The sequence below is a fragment of the Athene noctua genome, chromosome 13 (assembly GCF_965140245.1).
Source record: "Athene noctua chromosome 13, bAthNoc1.hap1.1, whole genome shotgun sequence".
In the NCBI taxonomy this organism is placed as follows: Eukaryota; Metazoa; Chordata; class Aves; order Strigiformes; family Strigidae; genus Athene; species Athene noctua.
This window is the reverse complement of record NC_134049.1, coordinates 15,589,055-15,611,539: the sequence shown is the minus strand read 5'-3', so window position 1 is coordinate 15,611,539 and position 22,485 is coordinate 15,589,055. Positions and strand designations below refer to the sequence as shown.

The 22,485-nt window shown below is 39.2% G+C and overlaps 1 protein-coding gene across 1 annotated transcript in view; it reads left to right on the top strand.

The window, feature by feature from the left end:
- Positions 1 to 22,246, top strand: part of CTDSPL2 (CTD small phosphatase like 2) — a 45,440-nt gene extending 23,194 nt beyond the window's left edge. Inside the window, exons 3-13 of the mRNA XM_074917185.1 lie at positions 1,749 to 1,887; positions 3,973 to 4,122; positions 4,577 to 4,792; positions 5,719 to 5,797; positions 6,072 to 6,183; positions 7,090 to 7,176; positions 12,559 to 12,621; positions 12,714 to 12,793; positions 15,020 to 15,146; positions 15,969 to 16,064; positions 16,592 to 22,246. Coding sequence (XP_074773286.1) covers positions 1,749 to 1,887; positions 3,973 to 4,122; positions 4,577 to 4,792; positions 5,719 to 5,797; positions 6,072 to 6,183; positions 7,090 to 7,176; positions 12,559 to 12,621; positions 12,714 to 12,793; positions 15,020 to 15,146; positions 15,969 to 16,064; positions 16,592 to 16,657 — 1,215 coding nt within the window. The 3' untranslated portion in view covers positions 16,658 to 22,246. The remainder of the gene's footprint in view (positions 1 to 1,748; positions 1,888 to 3,972; positions 4,123 to 4,576; positions 4,793 to 5,718; positions 5,798 to 6,071; positions 6,184 to 7,089; positions 7,177 to 12,558; positions 12,622 to 12,713; positions 12,794 to 15,019; positions 15,147 to 15,968; positions 16,065 to 16,591) is intronic.
- The last annotated feature ends 239 nt before the right edge of the window (positions 22,247 to 22,485 follow it).

The following is a 22,485-nucleotide window of genomic DNA, read 5'->3' as shown; positions in this document are numbered from 1 at the left end:
CAACCTAAAAGCAATGAAAATGTTTATGTGAGTGTGACATTGCCATGTTCCTTTGTGGCAGAATTATTGATGAGAGGTTATACTGAATTGATTAGATTGTATAATTCAAATAAGCTGTTATATAGATACATATAAGTATATTTAATTATATGTCTGTGCAATAAAATTTTCAGTGTCTAAACCAAGTATCACAACACTATATAATTTCACCTTTGGATTCTGTTAGCTAGTAGAGCACGGGCACAACAGTGTGAGCTTTCCCACCACACCACGATAGCTTCTCTTGGGGAGGATAAAACAGATCTCCAGTTCCAGTGAATTTTTTTATGCCTCTGCTGATACCATCAGCCACATTTCCCATTTCCATTGTAATTTTGGTAACATTTCTACACTTGTTTTCCATAAAGCAGAATGAGACCACAACTCATTTTATGAAAGCCAATGGATAGCTTTTAGAAGTCAATTAATTTCTCTCATTTTTCCCCCAGTGTTGAACATTTGAACAAATGACCTAGAAGATGAGATGCCTTACTGTTCTTTTATCAGTTCAGTGAGCCATCCATTTTCTTTCATTATATGGATTTATGGTATATACAATATTATTAATTCTAAGTGGTAGTTATTCACTTGTTCTCACAAGGTTGTTGGTCAAGGATATTGCCAGTAGGAAGCTTTTGGGATCAGTGGTGTTCGCTTGTCTTCTGTTACAGATGTCAATACATTTACATGTTTGTTAGCATTTCTTTTAGCTACTGTACTGTTAGCATGCGCTTTAGATTAATTTTTCTAAAAGATCTATTTACTTTTTTTTGGAGCACGCAAACTGTTTTTCTCTTTTCTTTTTAAAGATGTGAAACTGCTGCTCCAGAAAGGTAATACTGTAATTCTAAAATTGAAATTTTAATTAACTTCAATATGGTCTGTGGCCTTGTTATTTATTTTGATATTTAATTCCATTTATTTTGCATTGTCTCACACTTTACATTTCAGTGTACTCTATATGGTCATGCTTTAGATTTCAGATTGCTATTTTATTAAGTTGTAGTAGGTGCTTTGGGGAAAAAGGGGAAGAAACCTGTCTTAAACCTGTGTGCCTACGCATATACTCATGCACAGAAAATAGGCAAAAATATTTGGTTCTATATCATTTGTGTAAGTGCCTCAGGGAAGAACAGTCATTTACTTAGAGGTAAGAAGAGTCATTGGGTCATAACCCTGCTCACAGCATTTCTAACCACTAAGTTTTGCCATGTGCTATCTCATACGGAGTGAATAGCCGCGAGTTACAGACTCGCATACAATTTTGCAAGTCACAATGTAGGGAGCGTGGTGGAGGATTTCATACTGGATATTGTTGTGCACTTCCTCTATATTTAACAGGCAGAGAAATCAAGTTTCAATTAATTTTAGTTGCCTTGTCTCTACATTTCCCAAATTCTATAGCACTTAAATATTTATAAATCAGCTATCCAGTGAAATAGTACTTAAAGACAGTCTTTCTACTACAGAACTTCCAAGTACAGTTTTCTTTCCCAATACTTTGCTATTTACCTTGAGTTGTGTCATTTTAAATGAATTTAAAATTCCAGCTGGCCAGATACATGTTGCGTATTCTGCATCTGGAAGTGGAACAATAAATGGATCTTTTGTGACACTTTCTCTAACAGCTAACATTTTCTGGTAGTACTCAGTAGAGAAAAGAGGCACTATTCAGTATGTTTCTTTTTTTCCTCCTTTTCTATTTTAAGGAAGAAAGAGAAAATCCTGCAAAAAGAAGTAGAATTGAACGGGATATAGATAACAACTTGATTACATCCACACCTCAAACAGGAGAAAAGCCTAATAAACAGATCTCTCGAGTACGACGGAAAAGTCAGATGAATGGAGGTTTGTAAATACTCTAATCGCTGTGATTCAGTAGTCTGACAGCTGTTAACTGATACAGGACATTTCTTCAGTGGTGGAGGTGGTTAAGGGTTTTATGATTGACTTCAGTGACAACAAGGCTGAGCTGATAGTAGCAAAATAAGGTTTCTAAGACTGGAAACAACAGTTCCTGCATTATCTCCAAGACACATCCATAGTATCTTTGTAAGAATGATTTGGATATGTGATCGTGATCGGCTGTTTTGGAACTATTTTAACTTTTAAAAAATTATTATTCTAAAAAGCCAATTATAATTATTTGATTTAGCTCTTCTCCCATTTTCTCACAAAAAAAGTGAAATGTGACTTCCCAGCTCGTGACCTTTGTGGAAGTAACCAGGTATCCTTGTCAAACCCAGGCAGGTTTCTGTCATAGAACCATGGGAGAATTTAGATGGGAAGGGACCTCTGACACCACCTGGGCCAGTTCCCCTGCTCCCCTCACAGCAGTGTTGATCCAGCTTGAAGCCAGATCTGGTGCTGGAGTTAGACCAGGCTGCTCAGAGCCTTGTCAGTCAGGTTTTGAACATCTCTAAGGATGGAGGTGCCACAACCTGTTCCAGTCTGACCACCTCCTTGTGAAAATTGTTTCTTTATGGATAACTCCAATAACGACATGATAAAAAGGTTAATGACATTTAAATTATCAGCTGTGGTTCCAAATGTGACTTTAAAAAAACATTTTTTAGACTTCTTTTCTGAGGAAACAAGACTTGGATGATTGTGCTACCTGTCAGTGTTCCTTCCTTCTCCATTCCCCCAGTAACTTTGGAACCCATTGTCTGGTTTCTGCCAAGTTTATCAGCAAGGCAGAGGTCTTAAAGATTTCATAGTCCAACAAGGTTGGCAAAATCAGTAGCTAAGTAGAGGCTAGAGCTCCAGATGACTGACTTCAGTGATGGGAAGGTTGCAGTGTGAGAGAATTACCTGTTTGGTTGTAGTCAAGTGTTGGTGTAATATGGATTTAGAAGCAGCCCCTTTTTCCAGCAATTACTGCTGTTATTAAGGTGGTTTGCCTTCTGGAGAGGTAACGGATATGCAGCCTCTCACAGTGTGATGCAGGCAGACAATGCCCAGTGAAAGAGAAACTACAGACTTAAATCAAGTGTTGTGAGATATGCACATGGAGCGCCCGGCACCTGTGTCACCGTTACAGCGATGCACGGTTCTGGGTTGAAATACCCGTATTAGTGAAGGCGCTGAGTTGCAGCTGGCACACCCTCCGTTTTATATAGAAACGATAGGAAGTGTGAAGTACTTGTGCAGCTCCATCAGGCTCTGCTGACAAAAAGGTTCTCAGCTCATGTGCACAAAATGCATTTGCTTACTTCCATATGGACAGACATCTCAAAGACTTGTTACTGTGAAGTAAATAACTTCTCTTTCATTTCGGTCTCAGAACTGTGTCTTGGATCTTGGCCATGAGATGGCAATTTTTAGTTCTAGGATGTACTTTACTGTACGTGCACATTTATAGAAAACCTGAATTGTTGTGTTAGGTTTTGTAATGTGAAGATTGATTTAATTCTATGTCCTTGGTTACCTGTGATAACAACTGAAACCTATTTTGCTTCATAATTGTATTTATGCATATATGTGTGTGTGTATGTGGGGAATAACAAACCACGGCCTTGATCTGGTGAAGTTTGGAGGTTCAGCCACTGGAGTTCCACTGACACTTTCTCCTGTTTCCATCTAGTGGAGTCCCACTGATACTGACATCTGTTTGTTGTGGAAGGTGCATGTCTGTCTTCCATCGTCAAGCCCATTTAAAGGAGTTGAACTGCTATTATTTGATAGTCTACAGCACGCTTTTATAAACAATGAGTGCTTCCTAATTCAAAGTGTTAAACTTAAGATGGTGTTGAAAATTGGCATTTAATTTTTATGCTGATACTAAATTGCTAGGCTGATTTTTTTTGTTGACCAAGTTGAACCATGAGCAAAGGGGGATCTTTCCTATAGTGAAAATAATTACAATAAAAGAGAGGATGTAACTGTGAAAAACAGAAGTGTGCTTTATAGTGCCTAACTTTTCTTTTACAGAAGCTGGAAGTTATGAAATGACAAACCAACATGTAAAGCAAAATGGAAAATTAGAAGATAATCCTACCACTGGCAGTCCCCCACGGACTACATTACTGGGAACCATATTTTCTCCTGTTTTCAATTTTTTTTCACCAGCAAATAAAAATGGTGAGTGTTATTTAAAAAGTCAATAGAATGATAGATATTTTAAAGAAAAAACTGTTTGAGCAGCAATACACTTTTCATTCTGATTTACAGACCAAAAGTTACTGCTGCCAGATAAAGGGATCCTTAATTCTTAGAAGTGTTGATCATTAGTAAAGAAGTAATAAATTTATATCCATTAGAATATTTCTTTCATAGGTGTAAGTACCTAGCAGTGTACCTTTCATTTATTAAAAAAAAAAAAGAAGAAAAACATGGTATTAATTTCCTTGTCTCACACAAAAAATGCATTTGTCCTGTCTTCATTTTGCTTCTTATTTTTGTAACGTAAATCAAAGGCAGCCATCTCCAGTTATTCTGAAACTTTTGTGTGTGTGGTTAGTAATGCCTATCAGTGTTCTGACAGAGAACTCAGCTTACAGATAATGACTATGAGTGTACTGAAATCTTAATTCAGGAACATCAGGATCAGATTCTCCAGGACAAGCTGTTGAGGCTGAAGAAATAGTCAAACAGCTTGATATGGAACAGGTAGATGAAATTACTACGAGTACTGCAACATCGACCAACGGAGCAGCTTACACTAGCCAGGCTGTGCAGGTCAGGTCTGCTGTCAACAACGGCTTAGAAGAGGTGGAGGAAACAAATGACCGTGACCTGCCACCACTTACAGGTAAGAGAGGTGTGCTTGCCTCGGACTCGAGTACTCTTAGGGAAATCCTGGCACCTGCATTTCATATAAATTAATATTTCACATTTGCTTAGGGCATGGAAAAGGTATTAATACTGATTTCTATGTTCAGTAGACAAATGTGGTTTATGGACCAAAGACACAGTTTTGACAAGTCTTATCTATTCCCGGCATAACTCAGTTGACCTCACAACACTTCTTTAGATGAAAACAGAGAACCCAGAAGAAAGGCATTTTTATTAATATTGAACCCTCCCCACCCTGGATTTGCTGCTTACAAAAGAGAAATTTGCAACATTTTGATTATATTAGAACAACCTGGCGAGGTGAATGAGAAACATATAGATCGTATATTAATTTTCCACATTTTCTTCAAAAGACTCATCGTACATCTTTTTTTGACAAAAATTGTGTCCATAAAATTCAGCTTCTCTTTCTGGAGGGCCGGCATCAAATTCTTAACACCTGCACCCTCCCTAGCCCCTCAGCTCGGCGGGCGTTCAGCAGTCGGGAGGTTTTGGAGGATTCCTTTAATCTGAGCTCTGGGCCTGCTCTTGGCGGGCCCCTCGGCCTCGAGGGGAGGGAGCTGCAGCCTGGCAGAGCTGAGCTGTCTGCTGGGCTGGAGCCTGTGCCTGGGTAGCTCACTTCACCCGAGGCATGTGGGTGCTGGGCAGTGTCACTTGGGCCAGGTCCTGGAGCCCTGGGTGGCTTCTTGAAGAGCTGCGTGGGCTCTTCCAGAGGAGAGATGGCCACTGGGAGGGCAGTGCTGAACGGAGACTTTTTCAGTGTTGTCTGAGGCGCTTGTGTATCAGGTGCAAATTTTCACTTGTAAAAACTGCACTAATAAGACTAGCTCTTGTGGTTTTTTGTTTTATTTTTTTGTTTTGGTCATTTTCGTTGAATTTTAGCACCAGTATCTCCAGACAGTGGCTACTCATCAGCTCATGCAGAAGCCACCTATGAAGAAGACTGGGAAGTCTTTGACCCGTAAGTGCTAATGTTTGTACTGAAAGTATTAAATTGATAATTTTGGGCATTGGATTAAGACATTTTTTATTTAAGTTGGAACATTTTAAAATTATGGTAATGAATCCCAAAAGCTCTTAAGTTAAAAAAACCAAGTGTGTATTGATACAGGTTATTTTTCAATTTCAAGTACTTCTTGTGCAGCCTTAAATATTTGAAATGTTAAGTTGGGCTACAACATTACCAGTCAAGTAATGTATGTACATTTCTACAGCAAAATCCATATTCTTTTCAGATATTATTTCATCAAACATGTTCCACCACTAACAGAAGAACAGCTCAACAGGAAGCCAGCTCTTCCACTGAAAACAAGAAGCACACCAGAATTCTCATTAGTTCTAGACTTGGTAAATATCTTTATAACTTTATAATATTTATAAATATCTATATATCCCCCCCCTGAAGCAGGAGATATGTAGCATTTCATTTATTTTGTTTGTTGCTGAAATTAGTAATGTTTGCTTTAAACAAAAAGGCCTTGTTGAATGTGACACAATTTTTAGTATTTTAGTTATAGTCTGCATTAAAAAAAAATAATAGTGGTAAGAATAGAATGCTTGCTGCATTTGTTGAGTACTTAACACCCTGTTAAAAAAAAAAACAACAAGTGTTACGATGTTTATTGTCTCAAACAGTTATCTGTTTGCTTAAAGCTTTCCTAAATCCAATGTGAAAACAAATGAGATGTAATAAATGGGAAAATTCAGCTTCATATGTCCTGCATTAAGATTGATCAAGAATGAATTTTTCAATTCTCAGAACATTCTTAGAGGTCACAAATCCACTTTTAAATATATTAATAGAAAATGTATTTGTTTTTGTAATAATTTCTTTTAGTGTCTCTGTGTTGAAAGTTATTTCAGACCCTGTTAATGATGTCAGGAGCATGATTTTATCATGAGCAATATCAACTGGCATGTCCTCTAGTGGTGGTATGAATGGATAGACTATTCAAGTTGACAGATGCACATTTGAACTGAATGACAGGATAGCCTACAAAATTAAAATATCACATTTATGCCCCTAGTGCACAATTCTAAGTGAAATTTTTCAAAAGCTGCAAGAATAATGAAATATGTAATTCATTCTAAAAATTATTCTTCAGTCTTGACAGCACTTGCACAAAAATAGATTTTTCCAGGCTAAATAAACCTACCTTAAAGTGAGCATAAGAATCCAGAAAACTACTTCTGTTTTCAGCATTCTTTTCACAATCTTTCTTTTATACCATCTTTTTTTTTTTTTTTTAATAGGATGAAACATTAGTGCACTGTAGTCTAAATGAATTAGAAGATGCTGCACTCACCTTTCCAGTTCTTTTTCAAGATGTCATTTACCAGGTAATTAGTGTGCATAGAAATACATACACCTTTTCCTTTTGCTTAACACATGAATCTTTGCTGTGTGTATTTTGTTATCGTCTTGTTTAAAGAGCGATAAGTGACTGTCTGGCATTTCCCAGCTGGGTTATAAACTGCAGGTGTCAGACTTTGGGAGGAGGGTTCTCTCGTGTCAGCAATTCTGGGCAGCACCGCTCGTGGCCGCCGCAGCGCGGTAACGCTGGTCCTGCACTCCGCTGCAGCGCCTGAGGGGTGGCTGTGGCAGCCATCTCAGCCCCCACAGGACGCCAGCAGTTCAGCCAGGGGCACGTCCCAGGTACCGCTTCTCGCCCGCTGCGAACACTCTTCCCTTGGCAGGGAAATCCAGCCCACGCTGGCTGCTCGTTCCTTTCTGTACAGAGGACATCTTCAGAGCCTGGCGTTAACGAGCTTCTCTCTCGGTCGTTGGTCTCGCTGTACGCTTCGCCAACGCCAGTTCTGCCTCTTGACTCCCAGAGAGAGTCTGCTGGGTCCTTAGAGCCGTTTTTGACTGTCTTGTGGAGACTGCTGGATGTAGGTTTTTGTTCTGCTTTAGGAGGTATTGTTAGCTGTGGGTGTTTTACGTGGATGTACCACAGAGGAGTGAGCGTGGGAAGGAGGAACTCTCTTCCAGCAACGACCAGAGATGCTGCACTGACCCAGGCTGTTGTTCTCAGGTCCTTTTGTGTGATGTACCTGGGAGTAGCAACAGCTTCCCCACCATGTAGTTCGCACGATATTGGACCCCACTGTAGTATCTTTGGAGAATGAGCCAGTCATCAGGCACCTTAAAAGGACACTTGTCCAGGTATTTTTCCTGATTTTAAAAATGTTTTTCTTCGCTGTTTCATATTAAAACCCTCAGAGTCTGAAAAGCTGAAATAATTTTCAAACATGGGTTTATCTTACCTCTTATTTGGTGATAGCCATGCACAGTTTCCTCTAGGCTGAACTTGAGATGAGCCTTAGAATTAGTTCTTTGGAGGTTCTTGACACCGCTAACAGAATCAGGAAGACTGAAGCTTCATTTTTTCCCTTCCTTCTCTTGAAAGATCTCAGTATGATTCAAGTATTTCCTGTCTATAACTGTGCTCCTTCTAGTGATTGTATGTTTATGCTGAGATCTAACTGGGACTTTGCCTTTAGGAAATGGAAGTCAACGGGAAGAGTGACTTACAGGATTTCTAAAGCTTTATTTAATGGCATTGTACACAGTACAGTTACTCTGTGGGTCCTGGATAAGTTTTCTCCCAGCTCTCTCTGGAGTCTAGCCTGTGTTTGCCAAGGAACAGAAGCTTCTTGCAGGCTTGCCAGAGTTGGCCACTGTCTTTGAGCCCACTCTCCCCATCACCCTATTCTGTTTTGCTGGTTTTACGTCACACTAAATGCTGACGAAACATTACTTTTTACTAGGTAACAGGCAATAAGCAAGATAAATATTTTAAGAATAGAATTAAGTTCACGTTTAACTAGGGTATGATATGCAAAAAGACAAATAATCTTCCTTTGTGCTAAAAGCTGAAAAGAAGATTGTTGGTATTTCATACCCTGCTTAGCATTTTTAGTCAATTATTAGCTATTTATGAGCATTCAAAATGTATTTTTTTGCTTGTCAATATGACCATCACCTTTGACACAGTCCTGTATTAATTTCAAATCTCCATATTTCATTCTGAAAGTCATTTCGGCTGCCAGCAGAAGCGAAGCAGACACTAAGCTGTCTGAGCAAAGTGAAGTCAGCAAGTTACTATTTATAAAGTATTGCATAATATAATCCACTGAAAACAATGCTAGATGTGAAAGAGACATTTCTGAAGATGTTTTCCGTTAGTATCAAAATATGTACCACTTTCGCGTAGGTTTTCCAGAATTATTACACAATTACCTTTTCATTATTTTTAAAGAAAGAGTAGAACCCAGCTCAGTGCTCATTTTCCTACTGAATATCTTCTCTTTCTCACGTTAAGTCTGACTAATACTGCTAATGTGAGCCTGGGTTCATAGCATTTCAATTTTCTTACCCATCTGAAGGCATCAAGCCAGTGCTCTTGCAGCAATCATGTGATGATAAACCAGGCACTTTCTCAAAAAGATGCTCCAGAACTGGCCATTGTAGGATACTACAGCAGCAAGAATCAGCTTGACTTGGGTTCTGGAAGTTCTGTTATAAAATACAGCTGAAGTCCCTTGGCCTGGGAGCCAAGCACAAGTTTCATCTCCAGGAACTCAGCTCTATTGTTGCTTGTTTCAGCAATTGTAAGTGACCGTTTGCTTTTAAAGAAAGGTTTCTAAAAATAAGGGCTTGTTTGCTTGTATGTTATCTCCCACAACTTACCCAGAGTTATGCAGAAGAGAAGAACTATTTAATTTCAGAGCATAGAGCAGTGTTCTGCAAACGTAAAAATTACCGTGCAATTCCAGCACTGACGTGCAGGTTTTTTTAAACCTTTGGATGAGTCACACTCACTGATCTCTGTTTAAAAATAAAAAAAAAATAGAAAAATCTATGAAATGGGTACAGTTGGGCTTATTTACTTCAGGCTTTTGAGACAATGAATTTGTGTTTTCTTGGTTGAAAAAAAATCTCTAAAAAGTTTTGGACGCGGTAAAAATAGAGTCTTTGCAAAGCCTAAGTTTTCTTAAATACCATATCTGTTAAGTGCTATTTTACATCTGACTAGAAAACAAAAATAAATATTCAGCTCTTCAGCTGTGGACTTTAGACTTTGTACTTGTTGTGTTACTTTACATAATAAGATAAGCGGCTTATCTTACGAAGAAGTTTATCTTTTTTTTTCTTGGTAAAGAGGTTTTGTTCTGTTGCCGGCTTCCAGTTCCAGACATGAGATCATCTGACCCTCTGTTCCTCTCAGAGGGCACCTTCCGTGCAGTAGCAGGCCATAGGCAAAAGGCAGATGTTTTCGCTCAGTTGTTCAGTTGAAATGCATCTTTACTGATCTATCACCAAATAACTCCCTTTGATCTTTGTGATCCTTGAAAGATGTTCTGGAACTCCATAGGTCAGTTGTAGGTTATTGAATATAGTATTACACGTATTCCATCTCGCTGTCGCCAGCACCAACTTAGATGCTTTACTTTGTCACTGCCATGGAATGAAGCAAACAACGCTTGTGAATTCCAGCTCTCCCTCCTCATGAACTCCACTCTGTCTGTCTCTCAGAAATAAGAGAAGAGCCATTGAGCATCGGATCTGAAAGCCAGGAAGCTTTAGTGTATTTTGAGCAGCATCCACAAAGAAATCTGGTCTTAGGTTGGGAAGACTTAATTTTAGTTCAGTAGGAGTTGTAGAATCGCAGTTCTGAGCCTTGGAGAGCCAGCAGCTATGCTGCCGGCAGTTCTGTCTGGTTACGAGATGGTCTTTGCTTGCAGTCACTCAAGTCACGGTCCAGTCGGAAATGGGTCGAGCTTGTTTACCTGGCAAGTCCCTCCTGCTGCAGGCCTGGAGCAAGACCAGAGCGGTGCCTTGTGCGTGTCCCCTGCGGGCTGGGCTGGGGCTGGCTGCGCCTGCCCCTGGCCGCGCCTGCCCCAGGCCTCACAGCAGACTCTGGAGACTCTGTGGGTGAGAGGAGCAGCTCTCAGGGCAGCCTGGCACCGGCTCTGCATGCCCCAGGCTTGGGCGGGGGCCATGGATGCGGCGGGGCCGCCAGGGGGGGGTCTTGCCGTGCTGGAGAGCGCTTGTCTTGGAAGCGCAGCGGGTAAGTGCAGCTTCGCGGGTGCAGGTGAACTCACTGGCCTCTTGCGCGGTGCTGGTGGGACACAGCGTGGGGCAGGTACGCTGCGGCTCCGCTGACCCGCGTTACAGGAGGTTCAGAGGTGCAACACGTGTCCTCTGGGGGGGTTCTTTAATGCAGGAAAGGAGTATTGTTTCCTTCGTGTTCCACCTTCAAAGAGTTAAAGTCCTGTGTATTTTGCACAAGGAAGACGTTGAATGACAATTCTGATTTTTCACGTTTAGATTTTGTTGCCATTGAAATAACAGGATGTGATGATCATTTTGGGGAAAAATACCCCAACAAACAAAAAATCCCACCAAAAAACGTTGAGGGGGCTTTTCATAGGTGATACCATGTATCCCTGTTGATAAACTTTCAGTCATTAAAAATGGTGACAATTATTATTAAACTTTTATCTGTATTTTAAAAAACTATCTTACACATTTGATCTACTCATCAGTGATAGAACTTTTTGTTCTGCTTTGGTCACCCAGAGTTCTGGGTCAGCTCATCGTAGCTGGGTGTAGTGATGTGATTGTGTGACCTGGTGCCAGTGTCACAAACCAGTGAAAACAGCCCAGTGAATCCACCATTGATGTCACTGTTAAATTATATATGTCTGTGTGTAAGCGGTAATTAGAAATACATAGTCTAAAAAGAAATTATTTTCCCTGGATTTCTTGTTTGCATTCACATGTGAACTTCTTAGAGAAAAATTGATATTAAGATCGATGTTATATTTAGATGCCCACTTATAACTGTGTGGCAGCAATCTATATTAGGACACATTAAAAAAATGTTGCAATTATCTACAGACTAAAAAAAAAAAAATAAAAATTAAAAAATAAACCAGGAGTGTGCACACATGAGGAACCCAGGCAGCCATAACTGTTCTCTGATCTTACTGAACAATTTTTAAAGTTCTTTTAACGGGCCATTGTGACCAATATAATTCAATCCAGAGTTTAAAGGAATAATAAATCATATAGAAAATGCTTTTATTTATATTCGTGGCCGTTGGAATATTGACAGATACCTTAGCTTACTGCTTTGGTTGCCAGGAGGGTTTGTAGAAGAGACATTGAAGAGGTGGTTTTGAGAGTGACACCTGTGTTTCCTCCGTAGCAGAGAATAAGCTTGTTCATGTGAAATCAAGCTCCTGAAGAAACCTTAGAACCAAATATCATCCTCTTTACGTGCCATTATTAGCAACTATTACCTTGTGTGCAGTGAAAACATTAATATCCTTTCTGTGACTGACTTCTTAGTTTTGAATAGAAATATTTAGGTCGCAATAAAGTAAATATTTACTCAGGAAAAATGACACAAACAGAATAATCCTTTTGGCACTTGCAAAGCAAAACTCACCTTCCCTTCAACTCTGGGTTATGACTAGGGAGGATGCGGGCTGCGTTGTGCAGATGCAGAGCAAAGCTCACGAGGGAACAGTTTGCCCAAATTTACAGTCACAGAGAACCCAAATGTTATGTAGTGTCTGTAGGAAATTAATATTTGCTGTTTCCTCTCTTGATAATGCTCATTTTGACCTAATCTTTACAAACTGATACGCAGAAGTGCAGGTGATAGCTGAAATATCCTGAATCTTTAATAAAGTCCATTTCTGCTTCAGGTTTATGTCCGGTTAAGGCCATTCTTCCGAGAATTCCTGGAACGTATGTCTCAGATTTATGAGGTAAAAACTATTAGACATTACCTTTGAATTTAATTTTTAATTATATTCACATACTTATCTAAAATAATTCCTTTCTCCCCTTTAATCCATAGATCATTCTTTTTACTGCTTCTAAGAAGGTGTATGCAGACAAGTTATTGAACATACTAGACCCTAAAAAGCAACTGGTCAGGTAAAAATAAAAAATTGTGAATGTATCTGTTGTACGCAAACTAAGTAGCGTTTCCTAACCTTTGTGATGAAGAAAGCGATGATGACATGTTCGTTATTGCAGAGTGTCCCACTAAACTGATTCTTTGTGGGTTTGTCTGGTCTAAGAGTGAGAGAAGAATGAAATGAAGTGATTGAATTACTGCCTTGGTGATAAGATAGAGCCAGGCAGCTTCACACTGCCCTCTGTGGCCAAAAACTGGGCCCATTCCTTCTCCGTAGTGAGTTGGGCTCGCTCACCAAAAATGAGCTCCTGAGTATCCAAAATGTGTTTGAGCAGCTTTGGAAAACACATTATGAACAAAGAAGATGAACTGAGTATTAAATTACTTTTTAACTACTCAAACTCGATGTGTTATTTATAAATAATTAATTGTATCGTGATCTTTACAATCGGCATGGTTTTATTTCTTATTCAATCAGAAAATAATTTGGTTTGGGGGTTTTGAGTTTGAGTTGTTTTCCATTTCTCAGTACTGAGTTTTGTTGGGAGATGACTGGCATTTCCCAAGAACCAGTTCCCTAAGGCATAAAGAAACTGCTGGATGAGATTCATCCCGTTGTTCTCATCTGGAACGTTGGGAAGTTGAAGCCGAAGCGGGTCTGCTCAGGGGCTCACCCTCCACAGGGCATCCTGAGCAAGGGCAGTGAACAACTGCACAAACTGTATAAATCCTGTATGTGGGCCATCACGGCCAAGTACTTCTCTGCATCATTTTCTTGTGATACTCTTCAGTGAAAATTTGATTTTCTTTACACACATAATAAAATTACTATTTGGACAGAGACAGTGGTTTCATCCCATGATTGTTTAGGCACACTGGAACTCATTTTCCTTAAGAGTGTGAAGATAAACTCTTTGCTAGTTTTCATCCAGGAACAGTCATCTTACTGCTTGTTTTTATGCGGCATGCAGAACAGAATCCCAGCTTGGTCCTGGTAAACTTACCTGCCGCTGCACTTTGAACGGGCAGACAAAATGAGACTTTTAAATACATCCCAGACGGGACGTAGGAACAGGGTCTTTGCACTTACAGAAAATGAGTCTGACCGTGCGTCCGTAGCATTAAAAGTCTTTCTCACAGAACTTAATACGTATGATTCAGGAGTGCAATTTTAACTGTGTTAGGAACAGGAAAAAGGTAATAAAATGTACAGCCAAACAGTATTCTAAGAATTTGCAGAAAGATTCATGTGATGCATGAATTTAGTTGTGATTCATGTGCCACTGGAAAGCTGACATCAAGGCATGATTAGTTTTGGCATTAGCCTAAAGGTAGACTTGTCAAGCACTCCACACGTGTGACTCACAATCTATATATAAATTCATTCGCGGCCGAGGCACCGGCTTATTTTCCTCCATAGCAACATTCGGAACTCAGCCCCTTTATGAAACGAAGCACGCGATGTACATACAGCCTCTAAAAACTTCATTGAAAAACAGCAGCAGCCTTGAAGAAACTGCACTGTAATATGACCGTGTAAAACTCAAAATCTGTCTAGTTTACAGTTTATTTTAAAAATTATATTTACATTGATATTCCATGAAATGGGAGGTTTATTCCTGGTATTTTTTTCATCTGAGTCCTTTTAGTCTATCTGTAATAAATTAAAAGAGGTAATTGGAAAGGAAGAAGTTGATGGAATGTTTTGGCCTGGAGGCTTTTTTGAAGCTCTAATAACTGAAATAGGTTAATTGCCAACAGAGGTAACAAAAAAGAAAACATTTCTTCTGCTACTTTGTTTTCTGGGACACACGGTAGCCGTGTGCTGTAACAGTTGGAACAAGATAAAGGGAACAAACCCAATAAATTGACTCGTGCAGAACTAATCTCTGATCTTGGGGCCTTGCAACAGCATTCCAGTATTTTGGGTCCCTTTGTCAGTCCATCCGCAAAAATGGTTTGGAAGCAAGACCCTGTTGACAAATATTTGTTACATCTGAGTTGAGCTCTTCTGTTTAGATGCAAACAACTGCCTGCAGAACTGGGTTGATATAAAATTACTTTAACTAGTAAATTTACCAGTAAAAAGCTCAAAAGAGAATGGAAAAAACAGGAACAATTCTTTAAAAGGAGCAAAGAAAAAAAAACCTGGATAACATTTGGCAGAGTTAACTTTTCTTTTTCCATATGCAGTGTAGATGTTGTAAATTGTTTTATTAATTAGTATTTTACTTTAATCACAGGCATCGACTCTTCCGTGAGCATTGTGTTTGTGTACAAGGAAATTACATAAAGGATTTAAACATTCTTGGTAGAGATCTTTCAAAAACGATCATAATTGACAATTCACCGCAAGCCTTTGCTTATCAGGTAAGGGTGCTGCTGTCAGCCGACTCCCAGATGCAGCAAAAAGATTTGTGAATGAAGACAGTGAAACTCTATATTTTAACTTCTTATTTTTGTGCTTAAGCTTGTGTTTAAGTCAACAATCAAAGCTGTAAGAAATCACCCCGGCTTGCTTGCTTTTCTGTTCGTTTTGTGAAGAGCCGAGCAAGTGCAAACTAAATTCTTGTGAACAGACCATATAACCAGTCAGTTTTATTTCTCATCAGTTTGTCTAAACCACCAGTCCGCCCAGTCTGTTGCTTGGCCTCTATTGTGCATTTAGTTTTTTAATGCCAGTGAAATGATAAAGAGGAAATTGCTGGTTGGAATGATGTGCAGCTGTGAAAATTTCTTATGGTTAAACGTTACAAAGTTACAGGCTGGGATTTAGATTCCCCCCAAAGTACGGTGTGTACCTGCTCTACAGATAAAGATGTGCAGGCAGAGTCTGATCTTGAGCATCTCACCTACATGAAAGAAGCAAAAATAACCCAAATCTGTTCGACATAGCCAGTGCACCGTTAGTATGTGTGTTTTAACGTGAAATTTTCTCAAAATACCAAGGCTTTTCAGCTCAGCAGAACTTTTAGAGCTAGTTCTATTTCAGCTTTGATGTGGGAATTTCTGTAGCAATGTATGCAAAGGAAGATATTTTGGAAGTGAATTTTAATACAAAATTTAGAGGAAGAATGCATATTATCAAACTCTAGCTTGGAAACGTTTTCCCCAAAAATGCTATTTCACAAGTCATATTTTTAGATAAATTAAGTATAAATCATGTGTTGATTATTTTTTTTTAAACTTTAGCTTTCAAATGGAATTCCTATAGAAAGCTGGTTCATGGATAAAAATGACAACGAACTCCTAAAATTGATTCCATTTCTGGAGAAACTTGTAGAGCTGGTAAGTGTTTCCTTTATTTGGCTCTTCCCTGCCCCCTGCCCAAAAATGATAGTTAACTCTTTTAAGTAGTTTCACATATTTTAAGATTGATTGAGTCACTTGGCTTTAGACTGCTAAAAGTCACATATGTCTCTTGCTGGAAAGGGTATTCCGGGCAGTATTTCAGAGTATGCATAAGGATGTATTTACAGAGCAAAAGAGAGACTGGTGTTACTTCTAACTGAGCTTTTAATCAAGAAATGGGGAATTGTAACATCAATCATAATGAAATGGAGAATCTGTAGGCATTTAGATTAAATAATGCCTCTTGCTGGCCATGATGTATGCCTTTATTCTTAAAATGCAAATAAATTACTCCTAAATCGTTGCTAACGTTATGTAGTTATTTCTTTAAGTCTCTTGTAATTGCTTATATTTGATTACATTAAAATACCAGTGTTAGAAAACTGACGCCGCTAAAATCTGATTTATAGATATGTTCGTTCTCCTAAAACCTGTACCTTTTTTTTTTTTTTCCCCTTCTACAGAACGAAGATGTCCGACCTCACATCAGAGACAGATTTCGCTTGCATGACTTGCTACCCCCAGATTAAAGCCTTTTGTCTAATTACTGAAGGGGGAGAAAATGCAGGACCCTTTTGGACTAAAACAAAACATTGCCATTACTGTTGAAATTTTGCATTTTTGTACCCCGTCTTGCTTTTCTTATCTTTGGTGCCCAATAATAATCAAGGGTTACAGAAAGAGACTTTCTATATCTGAGATTGAATACATTCAGTACAATACAGTACAACACAGTAGGTAGGCTAGAACAGAAAAGTCTTTAGAACTAGTGCAACTCCAATTAAATTTTTTTATGTACAGGACATCTGCAGTTTATAAAGAATTCTGTTTCTGCCACCAGCAGTTTGACCTGTAGAAACACAGGATTTTATGAAATAACAGAGATTGAAAATGGACTCTTATTTTCTCTCTGTTCGGTGCTCTAAGTGGGTTTGTAGCCACTTTTCTGTTACTTTTAAGATTCTCATTTCAACAGGAATGGCCAGTAAAAGTTGTTTTATTTTTCCTGTTAAGGTTTATAACCTTTTTACATTTTTGACCTGTATTAGATTAGAATTTCATTATGCATTCCTTTTAGTTGAGGCGCTTCATAGTTTTTCTGGAAATAGCCAAATTTTCTTAGTTTTTTATTAAACAGTTGGATGGCCGTTTTCCTGCTTCGTCTGCCTGCATACTGTATATTTGTTTAAAAATATTCTCTAGTTTTAGTCCATGTAAGTTTCATTTAGAAAGAAAAACCCTGCATTTATATTTTCTTTCTGTAATATTCTACTGTAGTTGAAATCTTTTCAAAAATCAAGAGACTGGCTAGATAAGAAGAATATAAGAATTACTAATATTCAGAATATTTTAAACCATTGTGATGGCATGTACTCTGGACAGACGATATCTTGCAGTGGCACAACCAACTGATGGACAAGGAATACCTCAGACTATGCTGTGCATGCAGATCTTGAAAGGAGAACTAGTCTGGTCACCTCTTAGGTTTGATGCAATTCAATTACTGCTGCCTTCTGTTTCCTCCAAGATTGAAGTATTCTGCACAGTGGCTCAGTATTTTAAGATGTTGTGCATGGGCTGATGGTACCCCCTGTGACACTCGTCGTTACAATCAGTTTTACACCCGGTGTGACAGCGCAGGTACCTGGCAGTAACTATGCAGAATCCTGTGGTACAGACACTCCCGCGCCACCGACGCAGTCAGCCTGCTATCATAGTGGTTTTCTATGCTATATGGAAATAGTCTCTCAGCCTTGGTTCTCTAATGCAGCTACTCCAAGAGGTGGATATTTTTATAATGGTGTGTAATCTCCTTTTCAGGAGGCTTTTTATGGAAGGTATAATTTGTAAAAGTTAGGATGCTTTGCCTCTAGACTGCATTAACACGCCATAGGCTCAGACTGTTTTTGTGTAAAAGATGTCACAGAACGGCACTTTTTCTAAAGAGAAGTTTGATATTTTGTATGCTTGTTAAGAAAGTACAGTATTGGAAATTAAAGGTGGACAACTGATAATTGAGAAGTATGTCAATTAATTTTTTATGTATATTACCTGTTTACTTGTACAATTTTATTGTACAAATTACATGCAGCTTCATTTTCAAATGAGTCCTTAAAATAAGGAAAATCTTTTTAGGAAAACATTTAATTTTTGTATTTTTGATTTTAAAAGGCATGAGTTATGTCAACTTTTTCCAGTGTATTAATGAAGATTTTAACTTTTCATCAGGTTGAGTGTTTTCTTACTATATTATCTGTTGTGTATGTAGCTAGCACATTGTGTCACTGAACTGTTTAAAAAAATTAGCATGTAGAGCAAGCCTGTTTTGTGGAAAATCCTTATTCATTAAAAAAAAAAAAATGGTCATGGCAGATTTTCTGCAAAAAAGTGAAAACATTTGCAATTCAGAATACTGATTTTTTTTGTATTTAAAGAAAGGTATTTTGCTTGCAGGAAAGAAATACTACAGATTCATTTTAATGAGAATCTTTTAAATGTATTTATCTTTAGGGCATCTGGGCATCTTTACGCTGTTTGTCTTATGTCTTTATTGAAATAAAATGTACATAACATTACCTTTATATATGCTTTTGCGCAGACGTGTGAACCCTGTAATCATCCCCCTTCCTTCCTGTTTTTATGTCGATAAGATGGTTCTGGAAATATTTATAGATTTTGAAAATGGTCAGCTTGTATTTGAATTGCTACATGGTTTGCCAACTATTTTTTAGTTGTTCGTTAAAATGTAAATCTAAATCTGAGATTTTTAATTGGTTTAACGGTGAATCCTTGTTTAACATGGAATTCTTCCAAATTTCTCCAAGTAATTGACATAATAGAACTGCTTTAAAATTCACTAGCCTACCAGAATGAACTGATTTTTGTTAAGTAGTTCATCACCTTTCTCTGACTGTAGAAAGAGATGATCCTCTGTTCAAATAATGTCCTTAAACACCTGGGTCCTATCTTTGGCTAAAACCATTCTGAAAGTGCTTTCTTTAGTTAAGGAAACCAAAGCATACATTGCACTTTACAGCTGTATCTGTGTTGTGATGATCAGATCAGTGAGGGAAATCAAAATGTAAATCGAGGGATTTAGTTCTACATAGATGCACAACAAAAGTAACAGAGACTGCTTAGTAAACATATTAAATATTAATATTTTAATGTGCTGCAAGTCTGGTATTTATCATTCTGAACTTTCTTTGCAGAATGAGTCTACCTTCTTCAAAATGTAAGCTCCTAAAAGTGTCAAACGCTTCTGGCATAAACGGTCTTTGCATGAAGCAGAGTTATAATCCGTCAGGTTTTATTTTCATTTTATTAGTCTTGAGGGTGAGACTTACCTGTTTCTCTGACACGAGTCTGGATCAAACTGTGCACACCAAAACTGACACTGATAACCGGGGGAGTCTCAGCTACGCGCGTTACTTGAGCCTGGAATGTAGAACTGCGCAACTGAAGCAGTTAATCTTGTAGCTGTATCATTTATTCCAATTTGATGTATTTTTAGAAAACACAACATCCTATTTTCAAAGTTCTTAATGATTTCATTTGTGGTCTTTTGCTTGATCGTGGTAACTGTGTGTTAATTTTACATGTCCACGTGTATTCTGTTCTAGGTTTGAGCGTTCTTGGTTCTGGCGGCAAAATAATGTCTTTCATACTTATTTTGGCAATACACGTTCAATTTCTCCCCCCTCCCCCCCCCTTAAGTTGGTGAACGCTATCCTAGCTACACAGCTTGGTGTTATTGGCTTCCTTTCCACCTTTGATTCATCTCACCATCCCAGTGTGTAGGAAAACATTTTTTCATTACTTTTGAAATGTATCAGAAAGCCTGAATGTTTCAAGACGTGATTAAAAATCTTCCAAAACAAGAGTGGTATCACCCAAGGGCATGCTGAGGAGACACATCTGCTTTAAACAAAGCACCTCAATTATCACAAATCATCAGGTCTGCGAGTGCTGCGCTGAAGGAGAACTGGCTGCCGGAAGCAAGTGTCCCTTTTAGTAGTGCATCGTGCCCCGTCCCCAGCACATCACGTCTTGCCCGCATCCCAGTTGGAGGGCAGTCGTACTGGTGGTTGGACTGGTGCAGCTGGAGACGCATTGAGCTCCAAGCGGGAGAAGAGACCAGGAGGGAGTGGATGAGGAGGTGGAAATCTCAGAAGAACAGTGAAACGGCCTTTAATGGTAGAGCTTGCGTGTCAGCAAGGAAAGCAGCCCAGAAACACAAACTCTGTGTCTGTGACTCTACTGAGTAAATACCCATATTCCTTTATTTTTCCTCCTGGTTCTGGCTTCCTTATAGCATGGCCTTGCAAATCATACCCTTTATTCTGGTCTAAACCAACCTGAATCAACCACGTATCATTCGTATATTCAAGTAGATGATGAGATTTGTAACTTTACAATTGATACGAGGGCTGAAGTGAGCCCCTGCCTGCACTAAGATGCTGTGTTGCAGGGAATTACGGCTACTGAACCATCCGCCTGACCCCTGCTGCTGTTCCTCTTGCTGTGCAGCCAGGGCTGAGTGGTGCTGAGTACACCCAGGTGTGGGGAGTTGGGGCAGTGAACAGTGCCTTCTTCATGCCCGCGCTGTGCTGCGCTCCCGACACGTTCCACCTGAAGGCCGCGGAGAGCATCTTCACAAAGCTGAAAGGTCAAATCACTGCTTGCTTGGCCGGAAGGAATCTGGTACAAGCAGCTCAGAACTTCAGAGAACTCGAGGAGTCAAGGCCAGACTGTAAACTTCCACAACCTGTTGTCAATTTAGAAAATTTTTAAAACTGACACTACCTACTGGTATGACATCAGCTCAGTTGGATAAGTTTGTCCCAGCAGGTGCCAAAAGAAACTAATCACTTCTATTAAAATAACGTCTTCCACTCCAAGCAGAGCGTTCCGTCAGACAGGCAGCGTTCTTCTGGTGAAAGGACCCCTGCGGATCCATGCGGCAAAGGCGCCTGAGGGTACCTTTTGTCTGCAGCCACGCCAATTCCACGTTTCATGCCATTAAACTTCTTTAATCTCATTATCAGAGACTGATACAAGAAGAAATAAAGCAACCATGGGCACACAGGCAGCACGGTGAGCGTCGGACCACCGCGCACAGCTAATTGTTCACAGCCCTAGCCTCCTGGGAGTGAGGCAAATGTCTTCATTTTTAGAAGGCAAAGGCCTCTTTCAGGGAGGTGTTCCATCAGTATTTGCAGGCAAACAGACTGGTTTGAGGATTGTGGTTAAAAATGACTTGAAAATCCATTCTGTGAACGGTGTAAAGTTGGAATGTGAAGACTGACAAGAAGAGTGGGGGCTGCAGCAGTGCTCCCCAGCGGCCTGGGCTGGGCCAAGGCTCGCAGTCTCTCCCGTGCCTTTCCTGCCCTCCCCAGGTCACGGGTGTCACCCGCTTCCTTGCGCCAGCCTGTGCCAGGAGCTGACCCCACCAAAAACTGACCACGAGAGAATAAGAGGATTTGAGACTGTAGCAATAAGGGCTCCAGGCCTTCAGTCAGTTAAAGACTGCTGGGGAGCAGAAGCCAAGCGGAGGTTCACAGGAAGGCAGTTTTTCTGGAAAAACTAATTGTCGCATTAAACTCGTTCAGCTGGAGAACAGTGTGGCTGTGTATCTTGAAGGACTGCTCTCCAAGATTCGCTTACACCAAACCCACCTCATTTCAGATTTGCATTTTAGGTTCTTGATACATAAATGAAATCCTAAACAAGTTGATAAATGGCTGATAAGAAGTAGCATAGGTGCATCATTTTCTTAGGTAGTAGTCATAATTTTATTAAAAAAAAATATAAAAAATTTTAAAAACCAACAACAACCAAAACATTGGCAGCAAGCGTTTTTGTTTGGAAGCAAGCAAGGATGGTCTGCTAAGGGTTAACCTGTATAGATTTTGTGAAGCACATCACTATTTTGGTTGTCTTGACTGTGTAATGTAATACTGTTTTGCTTTATTTTTTTGATACTTGGAAAAATGTCATTGTACTGATAGGCTGAATCTTGTAAAATACAATTGGAAGAGAACTCATGTTCTACAGATTTGTGTTTCTTCTGCAATCATTTCTAGTATATAGAATCATAAAGATTTATATTAAATATTTATGCTCTGGCTACTGTTTCTATGATTTTTAGCTGATATCCTTCATTGAAGACCGTTTTCTGTAAATCAAGGCATTTCTCATGTCAGTTTTCAGCCTTTAAAACGGAAGGAAAATAAGTGGTTTATGTGTTTTAAAAGCTAAGGATACTGGAGGCTGAACAAGAACAAAAATAGATGCAGTTTAGGTACTAAAATTGTTACAGCCGATTCTTTTAAGAGGGTCTTGCTTTGAGTCTGAT